The 18,012-nt window shown below is 45.2% G+C and overlaps 1 protein-coding gene across 1 annotated transcript in view; it reads left to right on the top strand.

Annotated features, from left to right (window-relative positions):
- Positions 1-18,012, top strand: part of CACNA1E (calcium voltage-gated channel subunit alpha1 E) — a 514,949-nt gene that overhangs the window by 479,493 nt on the left and 17,444 nt on the right. The window contains exons 40-45 of the mRNA XM_053606843.1: positions 3,249-3,376; positions 8,386-8,482; positions 10,474-10,579; positions 11,468-11,575; positions 12,152-12,252; positions 12,558-12,664. Of these exons, the coding sequence (XP_053462818.1) occupies positions 3,249-3,376; positions 8,386-8,482; positions 10,474-10,579; positions 11,468-11,575; positions 12,152-12,252; positions 12,558-12,664 (647 nt within the window). The remainder of the gene's footprint in view (positions 1-3,248; positions 3,377-8,385; positions 8,483-10,473; positions 10,580-11,467; positions 11,576-12,151; positions 12,253-12,557; positions 12,665-18,012) is intronic.

Raw genomic sequence — 18,012 nt, 5'->3', positions numbered from 1 at the left:
GAAGGTTGTTGCATAATTCACATTAATGTTATTTTTAATGAGGTTATATTCAGTAGAAGATGATCTGCTTTCAGATCTCAGCTCTCCAGGAGACTGACTTTGTGACCTTGGGCAAGTCCCTCGGTTTCTCCACTGAAACCCACCATGCTACTGAGATATATTGATGCCCTGTGTTGTTCCAGGCCTTGTGCTGGGGACTAAGAATTCCAATGTGATTCAAAAGGCTTCTGTCCTTGAAGAGCTAATGGTAATTAGACCTGGCTCACAAAGAGTTGGAGTGGGTGTGAGGAGGAGTAACGGGTGTGACTGTGCACACCACACTATTAAAACTAGGTGCCAGTGTAAAACAGTAACACTGCTTATAGTCTTTGTTAACATTAGTAACTGGTACCCTGAGAGGCGTGTAAAAGAAATGTGCAGATACATGGAAAACCCTTTATAACCCAGGCAGTGGTAGATTAAATTCACTGTGGCTCCAATCTCAGTGACAGAGAGAAAGGCTTATGTCAGACTCAGCTGCATGAGACAGAAATCTTCAAATAACAGCTGCTAAACCAGGAGGGATATTGATTTCCCTTCCACCTTTCACATCAGGGAAGCCCGGAGGAAGGTGGAAGACAGACTTGTTAATCGGGGCTCCACAGTGTTGTTAGGGCCCCAGACCCACTCCTGCAGTCTTCTCCTCACTTCTAGGGCATGTCCCTCATCCTCATGGTAAGAGAAGACACCTCTGGCCCTCCCTTTATATTCTAGGCAGCAGGACAAAGGAAGGAAGGGAGTGGAGACTTGTTGCTACATGTGACCAGTGGTGCCTCTGTATTGCAGAGACACTCCAACCAAATCCTTCCTCCAGACATTCCCCTGATCCTGTGTGTCCTGCGCACACACCTGGCACCTCCAGCACCTGGCCACTTGATCTGGCAGTCCACAGCACTCCTGTTCTCTCACTGCCATAGCCAGTTGGTCCCTGGCAGGCAGGACTCTTTCACTTGCGAGGGATAGAGGCCCAGCTAAATCCAGCCTGAGCAAGGAGAATTTTAAAGGCTCGTGTCAGGGAGGAGTCCTGTGGCAGGGCAGGTTTACAGGAGGCTGATGTGGTGCTCAGATGACACCACTGGACCAGGTGTTCTCCCTCTACCCTCCTTCCTCCACGTGGGCTTTCTCAAATACCCTACCCTACAGCTCCCTGGACTGTAGCAGCAGCTCTAGACCTCATATCCTCACACATTCCAGAAACACGGAAAAGCAAGTATTTTGCCCAAAAGGTTCAATATGGCTTTGATATGGATCTCCAACCACAGTAGCCCAAGGGAATGGGATTCAATGACTGGTTGAAGCCTGGGTCCCAGGCTCATACGAGCTGGGAATAAGCAAGAACCCATAACAGAGACACAGTAGCCAAGTGCCGGGGAGCTAAGGAACAATACAACAGTGCTGTCGACTGTGCTCGACCTGTTAGTTGCACATTGGTCAGTCTGCTCCCATCTGTGCTGCTGCCTGGCCCTGGCATGGTTCAGGAGCACCGCAGCACCCTCCCCTTGGTCTCCTGTCCACCCTCCACACTGCTACCAAAGGGTCTTCACGAATGCAGAGGTATCCTCTGCTGTCACTCCTCTTCAAATACCTTTAGTGGTTCCTGTTGCCTGTGGAATAGTCTAGACCAGAAGTTGGCAAACTACAGCCCATGGGACAAATCTGATCTCCCAACCCATTTTTGTGTGGCCCTCGAGCTAACAATAGTTTTCACATTCTTAAATGAATGCAAAAAACAAAAAAACAATAGATGAATATTTCATGACATGTGGAAATGATATGGAATTTAAATTTCAGTGTCTGTAAACAAAGCTTTCTTGGAACACAGCCATACTCAGTTGTATACGTACGGTCAGGGGCTGCTTTGGCACTGCAGCAGTAGACCTGAATAGTTTACAAAAGAGACTTTATAGTCTGCAAAGCCTCAAATATTTACTTTCTGACCAAGCCTGGTCTAGACGCTTGTGGTTTGTGAGGTCTTCTAGGATCTGGCACTTGGACCACCTGCTCTGCCCTCCTTGCAGATCCCTGAATGTCCCTTGTCCCTGCAAATCTCAGTGTCTGTGCTTATCTGTGTCTGCTGGTGAACAGTGTCTGCTCTGTCAGGAATCAGCTCAAGGATCAACCCTCTTAATCATTTTTCCTTTAGCTAGAAGAAATTGCCTTCATACTCCTTTCTATCCCCACCTTCACCTGCTTATTCTTCTCTCATGGCTTTTAAAATCTAAAATTTGTATGTTTTCAATATATCACAGTCTCTGCTCAATACTAAGTAAGTCTTTATGAGGGTGGCGCCTGTGGCTCAGTCGGTAGGGCGCCGGCCCCATATACCGAGGGTGGAGGGTTCAAACCCGGCCCCGGCTGAACTGCAACCAAAAAAAAAAAAAAAAAAAAAAAATAGCCGGGCGTTGTGGCGGGCGCCTGTGGTCCCAGCTACTCAGGAGGCTGAGGCAAGAGAATCGCTTAAGCCTGGGAGTTGGAGGTTGCTGTGAGCTGTGTGATGCCACGGCACTCTACCGAGGGCCATAAAGTGAGACTCTGTCTCTACAAAAAAAAAAAAAAAAGTCTTTATGAGCATTTAAGTAACTACATCCAGTGAAGTCCCATGGTGCTTTAAGCCCTGTGCCAGGCACAGGAGAGCCTCCACATGAGAACTTTCTCATCTCATCTTCCCAGCACCTGCATCTGTTTGGAACGTATAGGTACACAATAAAGTTTGGCTGAACAAATACATGGGAGAGCAGAGTCTTGGAAGCCACCTAAGAGTCACAGACAGGTTCAAGTGCTGTCACAGCGAGCCACACCATCAGCTCCAAGACATCTTGCCAGTTGTTGTTTGGGCTCCTTTTGTGGAGCAAGGATAAGGAGGAAGTCTGGAGAGGGAAGGTTGGCATCTGGCCTTGACTTCCTCTAGTCCTCCAAAATGTCATAGCTGCTACCACAGCAACAATTAAACAAATTGAATAGATCATAAAAGTGACTGTACTCTACAAATGTGAAGTGGCATAGAAAAGTGAAATAATAGCATTTACACAATGAAACAGGAGGGTGCAAGTGAGGAGGATGTGTTGCATTCAGCAAGAACAGTGTTGCTTTAGCTAGGAACTTCCGCCTTACAAACTTTTGAATCCTTTCATTGACCTTGAAGCTACTTCTCCACATCCTAAGCTCTGCTTTAGGTTTTCCCTGACTGCTCTTTTCTCCTTGCCATTCAGATGCTCAACCTGTTTGTGGCCGTCATCATGGACAACTTTGAATACCTGACGCGGGACTCCTCCATCCTGGGCCCTCACCACTTGGATGAGTTTGTCCGCGTTTGGGCAGAGTACGACAGAGCGGCATGGTGCGTAGGCCTCTCAGCCACCCTAGCAGGGCCCAAATCAAGGGCCTCTGCAGTTCTCAGGGAAAGAGGTTGGAATTAATTTGAGCCACTCAAATGCCTGCCTGTTACCAAAGGAAAGGCGATTTTAGGTGTGGCCTGTGGAAGAGACTCTAGTGTCCAGCTAGTCACTAAACACCTTCATCTTCACTCTCTCTTTCCTTTTGTGACAGGGTTTTCCCCCTTTCTTTGCCAAATCTCATCACCCAGTTCTTACCCCAGATAGTTTGGGTTAAACCGCAATAATCTTTCTTTTTCTTTTCCTGCCAATGTGTAGTTGGACTCCTTTGGGTTATGGGGAGGATTTTTTTTTTCTTTTGCCAGCTGGACATCTGGCCTCCATGATCAGTGATTGTTAGTGTTTTATCTCTCTCATCCCTCTCCACAGAGATAGTTGGATATAACTCAGAAATCATTTAAAAAAAAAAAAAAAGCAATCAAGTTGTTCTTCCAACTGTTCCCTTAAGCACTTGTGGGTTTTTATTAATAATACATGGAACTGATTTAAATGGCAGGATTGGTAAAGATAACCTCTTTACTGTCACTTTCACAGTTCAATAGTTCTGAAGTGATGTTGTGCCTTGTGGGCCTTAGAGCAGGGGTTGGCAAACTATGAGGCTAAATTTTGCCCATTGTCTGTTTTTGCGAATAAAGTTTTATTGGAACAGAGCTACAAGCATTCATTTATGCCTGTACTGTCTCTGGCTGTTTTCACACTATAAGGAAGGGTTAAATGGTTGTGACAGAGACGGTATGGCCCTCAAGTTTAAAAATATTTACTACTGAAATATTTTATTGTCAAAAAAGTTTGCTAACTCTTGCTTTAGAGTACAAAAACAGTATTTTAGCCCTCATGGTTGAGGATGGGGTGAGAATTCTGGGAATGCTCACTGCAGAGGAACTTTTCTATCCCAGGTCATCATAGCTTTTGGGTCTTAACTCACCAACCTATCTATTCTGGTTCCCCTCTGAAAATACTACAAGAAATATTCTCCTTCACAGGAATGGGCCATGTTGCTTCCACCTGGAATCCCCTTGATAATCTGAAACCATAACCAAAATCTGTCCTCCAATCTGGCTTTTAAACTTGGGTCAACTGTTTTAGGGGCTGGAAGAGTGAATCAGAGTTCCTCTTCCCCTCAGTAATTATTAATGATTTAGGGCACAAATTTACCCAAATCTAAATCCATTCCTGTTACAATGGCTGAGCAACAGCTTTTCCTTTCTGGGCTTACTTTCTAGTAGACAGTTCTTAGAAAGCAGTGGGTGATGTGTTAGAGGAAAATGTAGCCAGGCTTGCATCTTATCAGCTCCATGGCTGTAAACAAGTCACTTAACCACTCTGAGCTTCCTCACTTTAAATTGGTGATAATGATATCCATATACCTTGAAGGGTGGTTGTGAGACAATATTAAATCATGTATGTAACTATTATTGCAATTGACAGTTGCCATATGGAAATGCAACGTGGAGTATATGGAAAGTCAGCATCTGTAAACACGGATGGTCGTGGGATTGGAAACCTAGGAAGGGATTTCCTTCTGACTGGAAAGAGGAGAAACCAACTGTGAGCAAAGGAGTTCAGTGCTCATCTAGCCTCACTCAGGTGTCAGGAACCCCCACTTCCTATGGTTTCAGGTATCTTGGGATCCACATGTTGTGTGTATTAGAACAGACTCCTCCCCATTCATTCTAGCTTCTGGGAGGAAACAATTCCATAAGGCCTAATCCTGAGACTCAAACATATGAAAACTAGGAAAGAGCAAAAAGGCAAAGTAGAATCTGTTCTGTCTGCTTTGAAATTCACAGTGTGATTCATTCTGGTTAGTTTCATTGAGTTTTTCTATGCGATAATGGGAGGAGAGTACTAAGAAATGTAAAGTGAGCCAAAGTCTTCAAAAGGAAGACTGATACAGGCTACAGAGAACATCAGCCTGCAGCCACTACCAACTCCCCAACTTCCCTAGCTCACTAAGAGGCAAAATAAAAGACCGAATGCTCTAAGTTACCTCCTCTCACTAGTCGAGAGACTTGGAAGTACTTATGAGCTGCTGTCTGGAAGAATAGGAAGAATCAACTCTCAAATCTAAACAAGGCTAGAAAGCATGAAGCTGGGATGAAACCCTAGTCTTGATGTGGCTGCCAGCCAGGACTTAATGCTTGGAGGTGGAGATACCATGTTTATAATTTCCAATGGAAGTCCTAGTCTGCGCCCCAGTGTGCCCAGACCTGCAGGTCACTGGCCATTGCTTCCTTTTACTGGCTCCTGACGAGGAAGATGCTTTAGCCATTGAAAATGAATCAATTGTTAATTCTGTCCCTTCCACAGAAGGCTGAAATTCTCCAGCAGGGTCTTAGGGAAAAGGGTTGGTAAGATAGGTCATACTGTTCCTGGAATTCTGGCTGAATCCAACCAAGCTGCTGTGGATTAGGCTGTAGGGGCCCGGAGGAGAACATTCCTAGAGAAGAATGTTTCCAGCTCCATCCCCAGCTTTCTCTGAATACGGATCTCAATAGGTTCCCACCAAGTAGAGAAGACTCACCCAAGCTGAACTTGAGAAAAAGCTGTTACAGAGAGAAGCAAAGCCCTCTGGGAACTCCCTCATGCCACTGTGCTCCTTGCTAATTAGCCTAATGGGAAATTTGTCTCTTGCAGTCTATAAAAAGCCACTGACTTCCTATCACCCCTGACAAGCAGCTGTGAGTAACTGAGTGTAATCAGTGTCTGTGAAAAGCAAACAGTTGTGCAGCCCGTTTCATGGCTGCCTGGTGTCTGCTCTGGACAGTGGTCAGTGTCATTTGTGAATTGGCAGGCATTATTCTTAGAAGCTGAGCTGGAACCGGGGCTATGGCTACATCTGGCCAGGTATGAGCCAGACAGGTATCTCGGGTGCTCTTGGTCATAGGCAGGTCCTTTTGGCAGTGGATGGGCTCTTATTTCCTTAGAAAATCGGGACAGTGCCATCTGGCCAGCTGATGGTTCTCTGGGGCTCACTATCCTTGGTCTCTCCTGGCCTAAGGAAAGAAGCTGCTCTTACCAGCCATCCCCTTCATGGCTAATCTATCATTTCTTTCCCACCTTCTCTGAGTATCCTATTAACCCACCTGTGCTTCCTTTACAGCGGCAGGATCCCGTATAAGGATATGTACAAATTAGTGCGGGTGATCTCGCCGCCTCTGGGCCTGGGAGAGAACTGCCCCTACAGGGTGGCTTGCAAGGTTTGCCCCCCAGACCCCAGCCGCGACCTGCCATGGGGTACAACACCTCACCCCTCTGCTCTGTCCTCTGCTCCACCACCACTGCACCACAGGAGGGCACCTTCATGTTGCTTTCCTTTGAGTTTAAAGAGGTCCAGACCTTTCCAGAACCAGCAGCTGTTACATAAGGAAGAAGGGCATATTTTGGGGAGAAGGCAGAAAAGAGTTAAGGACTTAATATGAAGACTAATTTGGTCTGTCTCACTTTTCTTCATGTACACATACACACACACTCCATTCTACCTTTTCTGTACACTTAACCAAAGGGACCTCTTCTTCCACTACAGAGGCAGAAATCTTTTTAACCCAGCAACAGTTCTGGTTTCCCTTCACTGAAACCTCATTTTTGCAAGACAGCATCATCATCCCCTATATGATGTACTGCAGTGATTCCAGTGAGCCCTACCACTGCCCTCCACCCAATAGTTTGGCCAGAAGTGACTATAAAAGCTGTAGGACAGAAAGGAAATGGGCAACAGTAAAGAACTGGGGCAAGATCTGAGAGAAGATAAAAGGGGACTAGGTTAGGTGGTATGTCTGGGAAGGTCTCACAGATAAAGAAGAGTTACTGAGCAAATCCCTTGCCTTGAGGTCCTGCCACATGTTGTGAATGGCTAAGGGGGCTGTCACAATCACCAAGTCACCTATCGGTTAAACCAAAGATATCATTCAGGAGTACATAGACCTCCCTTTTCCACTCTGCCACACACTGGGAACTCTCTATATTTCAGCAGCTCTGCTAAGCCCCCGTCTGAGGCCAAGTCTGCTAGAAAAGGAACCTTCTCCTGGTGCTAGTGGAGGCAAGCATGGGCTCCAGGGGACACACAGAGCTCCCCGGGCAGGATGCAGGCCTGGGGGACGGGACGGAGCCGGCCTGGGATGGTCATGCAGGGTTTCCATACTCAGGTGGCTGAACAGCTACGTCTGCCGAGACTCTTTAAACTCCACCCTGGTGAATCCTGCAGCCGCATGTGGGAGAGCTGGGAGGGTAGCATGGCATGCGAGATGCTCTTCCTCCCCCTGGTTTTGTTCCTTCTGTCCCCAGCATGCCACAGACCCGGCGCATGCTGGGGCATAAAGAGCACTCTTGTCCACAGAGCCAGGTGGAAGCAACGGGCCGACTCTGACCAGCACCCACAGCCCACCACTCGCAGTGCGAGACAGGCCTCCTGCCACACACGCACCACGGGGGGATACACGACGTTCCTCCTGTGGGTTCGGGGAGGGAGAGCCTGCCAGCCAGGCCGGGCACTCCGACCCACGGCTGGAGCATCGTCTATCCGGTTTATACCGCCCACGCACAGCCCTGGGAATTGAAACTAAGCTGTGTTATGTTGGGGATGGATGAAGTGGACATGGAAGTCAGGATAATGCTCATCGAGGAGGGAAAAACAAGTCCCCATGACAGTGCACACGGGAAGTCAGGGGGACCAAAGGTTGCCACCGGTGCTCCCGGGTCTGTGTGGGGCGTGATATAAATCCACACCAGGATGGAGTCACGTGGACGATTTGCCTTGATTAACAGGTTTCCTATTCTTTTCCTGTTTGTCCATTTTGTTTTGTTTTTCTGTATTTCGTTTCGTTTTTGCTCTCTGGGGATGCCTGTTCTCCTCTCCTACCTGTCTGCATCCTTCCCCCAATTCCTCCTCCTTTTTCCTGCTTTCCCCCCGCCCGCTAACCCACTCCCATCCCCACTTACCACCCTCCATGAGCAGTGGCCGCATCCATTACACTGAGATGTATGAAATGCTGACTCTCATGTCACCTCCGCTAGGCCTCGGCAAGAGATGTCCCTCCAAAGTGGCATATAAGGTAGACCACCCCTTCCTTCGTTCTGGGCTAGACACCACAGGCCATGGGGTCTAGTTGGACCTGGGGAGGAAGCCGGGCTGGGGAGGTGGAGGAGGGGCCGAGGATGGAAGAAACGAGGAGACTGCGGAGTCAGGAAGGGCTCCCGAAGGATGAAGCCAGGAGAAGATGCGAGGAATGGTTTGCCGTATTACCCAACAAGGGGTTCCTGTGTGTGTTGTTCTGTTTCTGTAAGTGTGTGGCTTCTTGTGAGCGGGTTAGGAGAAAGGCAGTGTCAAGTGGTGTTTCTTTTTAGAGGAAGCAGAGTGGTGGCCTATGGGAGAGCGTATATGGGCAAGAAGGAGCCAAAACAGCTAGCAGCACTTTACCAAAAATAGAAACATCTTCCATCAGATAGACTAAGGAAACAGTGCAGAAATTCCTCTGAACAGATTTCTTCCTCCATGATATAGGTTCCTTCTAGGTATAAGAAAAAAAGAAGACGTCTTCTTCTCTCCCATGATAGATGGAAGGAATGCAGCTTCATTCTCCCATTAGCCTGGCTACCCAGTTCTCTTGGAAATACTCAAGAGAAACAGCAGTTATGGGCTCAAGTTGCATTCAGCACTAGGTTTGCCTTACTGGCAGCATGGAATTCTACATGGGACCTGGCCCTGCCGTTATGGAAGCATTTCCTATGGCTTGCTTAGAGAGCATGGTGTATTGGGAGTCACCTGCTATTAGGGTGCTCATAACTTTGGGGCCTGAATTTTTTCCCCACCCATTAGTAGAGTTAACCACTAATTCCCCTTTGATGTTCACTGACCCAGAATTCTGGAGCACTTTCACTCACTTAGGAACACATCATGGTAATGTTTGTTGCCACTTCTCTAGAATTTTAAAGAAGTAGGAGAGAGATGGTACTCAAATCTAAACAGGAAACTGGCTTTCCACTCTAAGACACCATGTGGCATTGCTTTAGGCAAGATGTTCCAAAGGAACATTAGAGACCCTGCCAGCCTGGTGGTTCTGCCAGAGGACCTTCTCCTGCTGCTGCCTCCAAGTCATATGGCTCCAGAAAGCATCTCACTGGAACGTGGCCATTGGGGACGCTCACCCACTCCCCAGGACTTGGCTCCTTATGCATGTGGGGACTGGCATCCTTTTTGATTATGATGACCACACCCCAAATGACCAGGTGTTGGAATGTGGTCCTGGATTCTTTGAATTTCAGGGATGAATCTTGGTGGGAGAAGGGAAAATGGGGATTGGAGGAAAAGTTAAAGAATTCCAAAAGCAAGATACTCTCTGGAAAGTGGATTTGGCCATTTCAGTGTGATTCCTTCCTTTGGGTGAGGGGACAAGGCCTGCCCACTCTGCTCCTGCCTGGGCCACCCTTCTCTCATTCTTTCTCCTCCACTCTGCTCATCTTCCTACCCGAGAGCCTGTTTGCATTCTCCCTCCTCCCTGGTCCATCCTGCTCCACCTCATCCTTTGGATAAGTTGGACTAATGCATGTTCAATCATGTGCTGGCAAATTTCATCTTTTAAAGACTCAAAAAGGGGGCACCAGGATGCATCTTTCAAGTCAGATCAGCAAAACAGAATTCCCCCTTAATATCTTTCCATCTGAGTTTCAGGGGAAACTCACGGGACAAGTGGCAGTATGGAGCCACCGCCCAGGGCAACTCCTCTCCCTGAGCCACTTCTTTCAGAAATCACTTCACACCCCTGTCGAAGACATTCTTAGGACTCCCCATGGGGGAATCCTACAGAATAATTAGAGAACCCCCGTCCCTTGGAATTTGGCATCATTCCCTAGAAAAGAACAGGAATGAATAAGCCTGAGTGAGAAGTAGTGAGAGTAGGACAAGGACAGGGGAAGGGAAATCCTTGCCCTTCTTTTTTGTCTGTGCATTTGACCTCTGCACTTCTCTTCCCTTCTCACTGAGGTGTCTTTCGATATTTTTTTTTTTTTTTTTTTGCCTGCTGTTTCCTTTTTGTCTTTCACACAGAGGTTGGTCTTGATGAATATGCCAGTAGCTGAGGACATGACAGTCCACTTCACCTCCACACTTATGGCTCTGATCCGTACGGCTCTGGACATTAAAATTGCCAAAGGTAATTAGGAAGCGGGCTGGGAGGGAGATGTTCTGGAACCACTCACTCAGGGTGGTACAAAATGGAGATTTTAATATTTGCATATCCATCCAACTAAGGACAGGACAGTGCAGTGACCTGAACATCAAATATCAGCATTCTATTTTCCCCTGTGTGACTTAATAACTTTGATAGTTGTCGTTTCCTCCTGATAAAATAGATGATCATTTCTGGGGCTCCTTTCAGCTTCAACAGTCTATTATCTTCAATGTCTGGCACATAGTAGGCAGTGCTAGAAATATTTGTTTATTGAACATACAAATTTTAATTTTGTCCCCTTTTTAAAATCTCATATGAAAGTCTCGGAAGGCTTCTGTAGCAGGTGCTGTTATAGAAGCCACAGTGATACAGTACTTCATCTTGATTTCTGATTCAGTGATTTAGGAGAGCAAAGGTTTACAACTTCCACATGGCTTTTTAGCGCTGCTCTCACCTGATCCAGATGCTTTATTAGCATCATGTCACTCCCTGGATGGACTTAGGGCCAGTGGCAGGATTCACATATGTATAATGAGGCAGGGGAAGTGTTCTCATGGCTGTTTTTGTTTTCCCTCTGATACGTTTGAGCACCTGAGAGTCTGTTGGAATCAGAAATCAGTCTTGGTGTCAGGGTTTTAGATAACTCTGGCAGGATACCCCTGAGTCACTGAAAATTGGAGCCAAAACGTGTTCTGCATCTTCAGCAGAAAGACCAGGTTTGCAAGATCCATTGTCGCCAAGTGCCAAGATTTCTTCTCAGAGTATGCGATGCCATGCTGATTCAGCTCTACCCTCACCTGCTCCCTCAGTCCTTGTTGTTCCTGTGTCCATTCTGATTTATTTATTTATTTATAATTTATCTTATTATAGGTGGTGCAGACAGGCAGCAGCTAGACTCAGAGCTGCAGAAGGAGACCCTGGCCATCTGGCCTCACCTGTCCCAGAAGATGTTGGATCTGCTTGTACCCATGCCCAAAGGTGTGGGTCTCTCCAGGCTGTCCTTGCCACTGGGGATCCAGCATGCCAAGGCCACATCTTTTGCGGGAACCCAGAATAATCAAGGAGATAAGGGAAAGTTGCTCTTTTAGTCTTAGGAAACTAAAATCTCCTACTTCTTAAGATTTGTTGTTGTTGTTGTTGTTGTTACTATTGATTGAAAACATTTTCTTAAGTTAGGTCACTGTGTTGTGGGTGAAACTTCTTGGGTACAAAGTTCCCTTCACATACTACTACTGCTCAGCAAACCCTCATGCAGTGGAGGGGCGGGAGGGTGTTGTCCCTTAGATGTAGAGACCGAGATTTGTAGGTGGTACTCACTAATGTATTGTGTATCCTCAGTATCATCACCATCTTTCGGGGGCTGCAAGTCCCCTGACGATGCATGGGAACATTTTGCTCTGTATCCTCAGAGGCTGGTACACAATAAATGTTGGGTGAATAGTTGACCAAAGGCACAAACTGTACCAGAGGGAGGTAACAAAACATGGAGATGTCCTCATTCCCTCCCACCTGTCTTCTTCTTGTTCACCACCATGCCACGTTTTGTGTTTTTAGCCTCTGACCTGACTGTGGGAAAAATCTATGCAGCAATGATGATCATGGACTACTACAAACAGAGTAAGGTGAAGAAGCAGAGGCAGCAGCTGGAGGAACAGGTGATGGTTGACAGCATACTGGGCAGGTGGACCATGGGAGCCATGTGAGGGGACAGGCCTGTGCATCCCCGAGTGTAGTACCTGCCCATGCCTAAAAGCAGTGGTGAGAAGTGCAGGACCCAGGAACTTTCTAGTGATATGGGACTGGAAACTAGGGGGTTAGAAACCCAATAGACCAAAGGCTAAAATAGTCAAACAAGGTATTAGTTATGTTCCTGTGTTACCCACGTGAATTGTATTTTCCCTGCAGTAGACTCCACAACGTCATTGGAATTCCTTTCTCTTCCATCCCCCTTTGTACACAGAAAAATGCACCTATGTTCCAGCGCATGGAGCCTTCATCTCTGCCTCAGGAGATCATTGCTAATGCCAAAGCACTGCCTTATCTCCAGCAAGACTCTGTTTCAGGCCTGTGAGTAGAACCAGAGTGTCCCTGACACCTGTATAGGGAGAACCCACTGCCCAGGAGTGCCTGAAAATAATACTGTGGGCTGAATGGTCTTTTTTTCTGAAGTTGAGTCTCTCAACATGACTTTTCAGCAGAGCTAAGAGAGGATCAAATGAGACAAGTGTTATGCTGTGGCCAACTTCAGATGGTGATCACTATGAATGACAATGGAAGAAGGAAATTTTGACTTGTTTTTTAATGTACTAAAGTTTTGTTGGGAAGAATAATCCTCTAATTCTTGGTTATCACCTCTCTGTGGCTGTAGCATCCTGCTAAGAGATACAACTTCCCCAGTGTATGCCCTAAAAACACCCTTATAGTTACTTCTTTCCTTGAGATTGACACTTCTAGAGTCATGATTTATATGCTCTCACTCAATTCTCACTATGGCAGCCTACTATCCCCTGGAGGTGTATATTAATGTCACTACTTTACAAATGAAGAGACTGGAGACCAAGGGAGGTTAAATAAGTTACTCAAAGGCCATATGGCTGATAGGACAGGGAACTGGCCCGAGTCTTTCCACAACATCATATTACCTTTAATGAACAAAAAAAACCTTAGATCAGAAAAATGTTTTTTTTTTTTCATGTTCTATAGTCAAAGTGAAAATAAAATCCTAACTAAGGAATTTTCCAGTTCTTCTGAGTTATAAGCCCTAGCCCCAGTTTAGTCATTAGGCATAGATAATCTATTGTAGCGCGCGTATCTCATTTCAACATTATCTGTATCTCTTCAGCAAGCATGCCATGAGTACCCAAAGAGCCTGAGTCCCTCTGCTTGATATAAATGAGTTTTTGTGGTGGGACTTAACATAGTCTTAGTTTTTATGGAACCAGGAATCACTAAGTAGCATGACTTAATTATCCAGGGGAGTGATACCCGGGGGGTTGGGAATGAGACCTTTGTCAGAGGCCATTTGGAATTTCTCACACCATTAATTTCTTTCTGCCTGTGGTGTTGGAGATCTGTTTTTGAAAAGCAAAATAGGTCACAATCCAACACATTTGGAAGAGATGAAAAGGACCAGAGCCATGTCCAAGGCCATTGGTCATTTTCACAAACAATTTGATGTGATGAGGAAGCAGGATGTGGATTTTCCTGTTCACAGAAAACAAGCAAATGTTTATTTTTTTTTATCTGTGCAGGAAGGAGAGAAGGAGGTATGATGGAGGAGTGAGACCTCCCCATCAATAGGATTCATGGGTTGGGTCCTTGGCTTAGAAATGGAAGGCCCCTACACCCAGTCTAAATCTATTATATCCACAACCATTTTCTATACAAACTAATCCCCACCATAGGATCACTCTGACTTCTCTGCCATATCTTTATTGATTCATTTACTCATATATTTACTAAAACTTATTAAGAGCCAATTTGGTTCAAGCATTGGGGAAATAGCAGTGACTATAATCATAGTCTCCGTAGAAACAGATCTGGAAAAAGCAATTACAAGAGCACTATAGGCTCAAATATGAAAGGGTAGGCTGCTGTGATGCCATGTACAGGAAGTAGTTCCCTCAGTTTGAGAGTTTGGAGAGGCCTCCCTGAGGAAGTAACATTTAAGTGAGACTTGAGCATAAGCTCTTCAACAGAGTGAGAGTACGGTAAGTTTAAGGAACCTGAAAACTGCCAGGATGGAGTGGAGCATAGAGAGCTCAGAGAGGTGGCGAGTCATGGGTTTAGAGAGATATGTAGGGGCCCAGACTTGGGGGAATTATAAGCATGATGAAGAAGTTAGATTTTGTCTTATATAATGGAGTTTTATGCATTAGAATGATGTGATCAGATTTGTGCTTTTCAAAAGTTATTCTCGAATTCATTGTAGACTTAATGGATTAGAGGGGAGTCGTTCTGGAGGCAGGAACACCATTGAGTCAGTCACTGAAATTAGATAAATGATCAGTGATGGGAGCTTGGACCAGGGTAGAAGTAAGGAGATAAAGTGATTGATTTGCTACATGGAGGGAAGGAGAGGAGGAATCAAAGATGATCCTTGGGTTTCTGGTTTGAGCATTTGGGTGAATGATGGCACATTTCCTGAAATGGGGATCCTGGTGGATAGGAGCTTGGCTCCTCAGAGCCACCTATGTTTCTAGAGTCATGCATTGTCTAAGGAGGCATTGCTCTGGGGCTGTGGTGGTGAATATGACAGGGCCCTTTCCTCAGTGAAGTCACATGTGGTAGAAAACCAGATATTAAGCAGAGAATTATTGGGAAGAAGAAAAACTGAATCATTTTCAATGATTTAATTATAGTTCTGCTAAATGCTAGAAAGAAAACATGCAACATATGATATGAGTACATGTGAGAGAGAGATCTGACCATTTATGGGGTGAGAGAAGATATCAGAGATAGGGTGAGTCATGGAAGTGACTTTTGACAAGAATTTTTAAGAATGAGTTCAAAATAACATGGAAGGAGTTTATAAGGAGCCAGGGGAGTTGGAGAGAAGCATTCTGTACTCTGGGAACAGCCTCTCTTAAAGTCTTTTATTTATTTATTTATTTTTATTAAATCATAGCTGTGTACATTGATATGATCATGGGGCATTATTCACTAGCTTTACAGAGCATTTGACATACTTTCATCACACTGGTTAACATAGCCTTCCTGGCCTTCTCTCAGTTACTGTGCCAAGACACTTACATTCCACATTTACCAAGTTTCACATATACCCTTGTAAGATGCACCGCTGGTATAATCCCACCAATCCCCTTCCCTCTACCCATCTCCCCCCTCCCTCCCCTCCCTTTCCCCCTTCCCTCTATTCTTAGGTTATAACTGGGTTATAGCTTTCATGTGAAAGCCCTAATAGTAAAGTATCTCAAGAATGGAAGAAAAAGCCTTTCTTAAAGTCTTGAGGCAGAATGCACTTCTAAGAAATAAAAACAAATCTAGAGGCATCACATTGCCAGACTTCGGGTTATACTACTACAAGTCTACAGAGATTGTAACAGCATGGTACTGGCACAAAATTAGAGATGCAGATCTATGGAATAAAATAGAGAACCTAGAGATGAACCCAGACAGTATCACCATCTGATCTTCAATAAACCAAACAAAAGCATACACTGGGGAAAAGGATCCCTATTTAATAAATGAAGAACTGGTTAGCCACATGTAGAAGACTGAAATTGGACCTGCACTTCTCATCACTTACAAACTTAACTCTCACTGGATAAAAAACTTAAATTTAAGACAAAAAATGATGAAAATTCTAGCATAAGGTATGGAAAAACTCTTAACATTGGCCTGGGAAAAAATTTTATGAAGAAACCCCTTGGAAACTGCAGCAACACCAAAAAAATAAATGAATGGGGCATGATCGAACTACAAAGCTTCTGCACAAAAGCACAAACCTTCAGAATGAGAGAAGATATTTGCATGCTATGAATCTGACAAAGAGCCAGTAACTAGAATCTACAGAAAACACAAACTAATCAATGAGAAAAGAGCTAACAATTCCATTTATAAGTGGGCAGGCGACATGAACAGAACCTTCTCTGAAGAAGACAGATGAATGGCCAATAAACACATGAAACAATGCTCCTCATCACTAATCATCAGAGAAATGCAAATCAAAACCACCCTGAGATATCACCTAACCCCCAGCAAAAATAGCCCACATCACAAGTCCCAAAGCTACAGATGCTGGCTTGGATGTTGAGAGAAGGAAGCACTTTTACACTGCTGGTGGGAATGCAAACTAATACAGCCTCTATGGAAAGAAGTACAGAGAATCCTCAAAGAGCTAAAAGTAGACCTTCCATTTCATCCCACAATCCCATTACTAGGTATCTACCCAGGAGAAAAATATCATTCTACCATAAGGACATCTGCACTAGAATGTTCAATTCACAATCACCAAGACATGGAATCAACCCAAGTGCCCATCAACTCATGAATGGATTAATAAGCTATGATATATGTATACCATGGAATACTATTCCACCATAAGAAAATGGAGATTTTACATCTTTCATATTTACCTAGATAAAGTTGAAGAACATTCTTCTTAGTAAAGTATCACAAGAATGGAAAAGCAAGTACCCAATGTACTCAATGTGAAACCAACAGATAAACAACTACACCCCCACATGAGGGAAAAACAAAATTAAATTCAAGCAGGGGGGAGGGAGAGAGGGAAAAGATAGAAAAGGGAGGAGGGAGAGGGATTGGTAAACTCTCACCTAATGGACACAACGTAAGTGTATACAGCACACCCCCTGGGTGAAGGGCTCAACTATAACTTGAACTTTACCTTAGAAACAACAAACAATGTACCTAATCATTTCTACCCTCATATTAATCTGAAATAAAAAAATATTATTTTAAAAAATAAGGTCATGAGGTAGAAAGCAGCAGTCTGGCCCATCCAATGGATTTTAAAAAGCCAGTATGTCTGGAATTCAGGGAGTCACGGGGAAAGTAATCCATAGAGGAGGCTGATGAGATAGGGACCAGACTGGGAGAGTGTCTGCATTTGGGACAGTGTTTCTCAGTGTTTGTTATCCCCCAAACACTGAGAAGGCTGACAAGGTCTTGAAAGTAGAAGATCACTCTGGGTTCAAATTATTCCACTCTGTGTGGTTCAGTGATTCTGAGGGTCCGCTTCACCTACTGAAGGTTCTTACCCTGGCAGAGCTCATCTTACTGCCAGTGATTTTCAGGAGAGGGCACACTGAGGAAGATGGTTGACATTTACGTCATTAAAATACCAGATCACTCTGTAGTATCCTGGGAACTCAGCAGCAGCCCTCGCTGGCAGCAAGAAGACAGTCTGGGTGATTCTCTGCCACTCAGATCTTTCCCTGAGATGCTAACCTCAGTAAGATTGTACCTATGGATTATTATGGCAGGCCTTTTTCATGCCTCACGTTTTCTACTGGATATAGTCATCAGCAGTAGCCTCAACTAGGAAAGGGTGGAAGCCTGACACAGAAGGGGGTGTGTCCCACCTCTCCCTCCCAGCCCCACCTCTGTCAGAGCTGCTGCTCAGGCACTGACTTCAGTCCTCTTTCCATAGTTCAGAAACCCACTCTATACTCTTGAGCAGGTCAAATGGTGGCTGGCACCATACTGGTGGCAGTGAATGGCAATAGGGGCCAAGTTTTTAAAGGCCCTGCTGCCTTGTTCTCACCTGATCACCAGCGGATCCCAGTGGCTGAGTGGAAGTACCAAACACTGGTTAGTGATACACCCACTACACTGCTCCTTTCTTTTTTTTTTTTTTTTTTTAATTTCAGGTTAATTTGAGGGTACAAAGAATTAGATTACAATGGCGGGTGCCTGTAGTTCCAGCTATTCGG

Source organism: Nycticebus coucang, chromosome 10 (assembly GCF_027406575.1).
Source record: "Nycticebus coucang isolate mNycCou1 chromosome 10, mNycCou1.pri, whole genome shotgun sequence".
NCBI classification, from domain to species: Eukaryota; Metazoa; Chordata; class Mammalia; order Primates; family Lorisidae; genus Nycticebus; species Nycticebus coucang.
The sequence above is the reverse complement of the archived record's forward strand: the minus strand, read 5'-3'. Positions and strand labels throughout refer to the sequence as shown.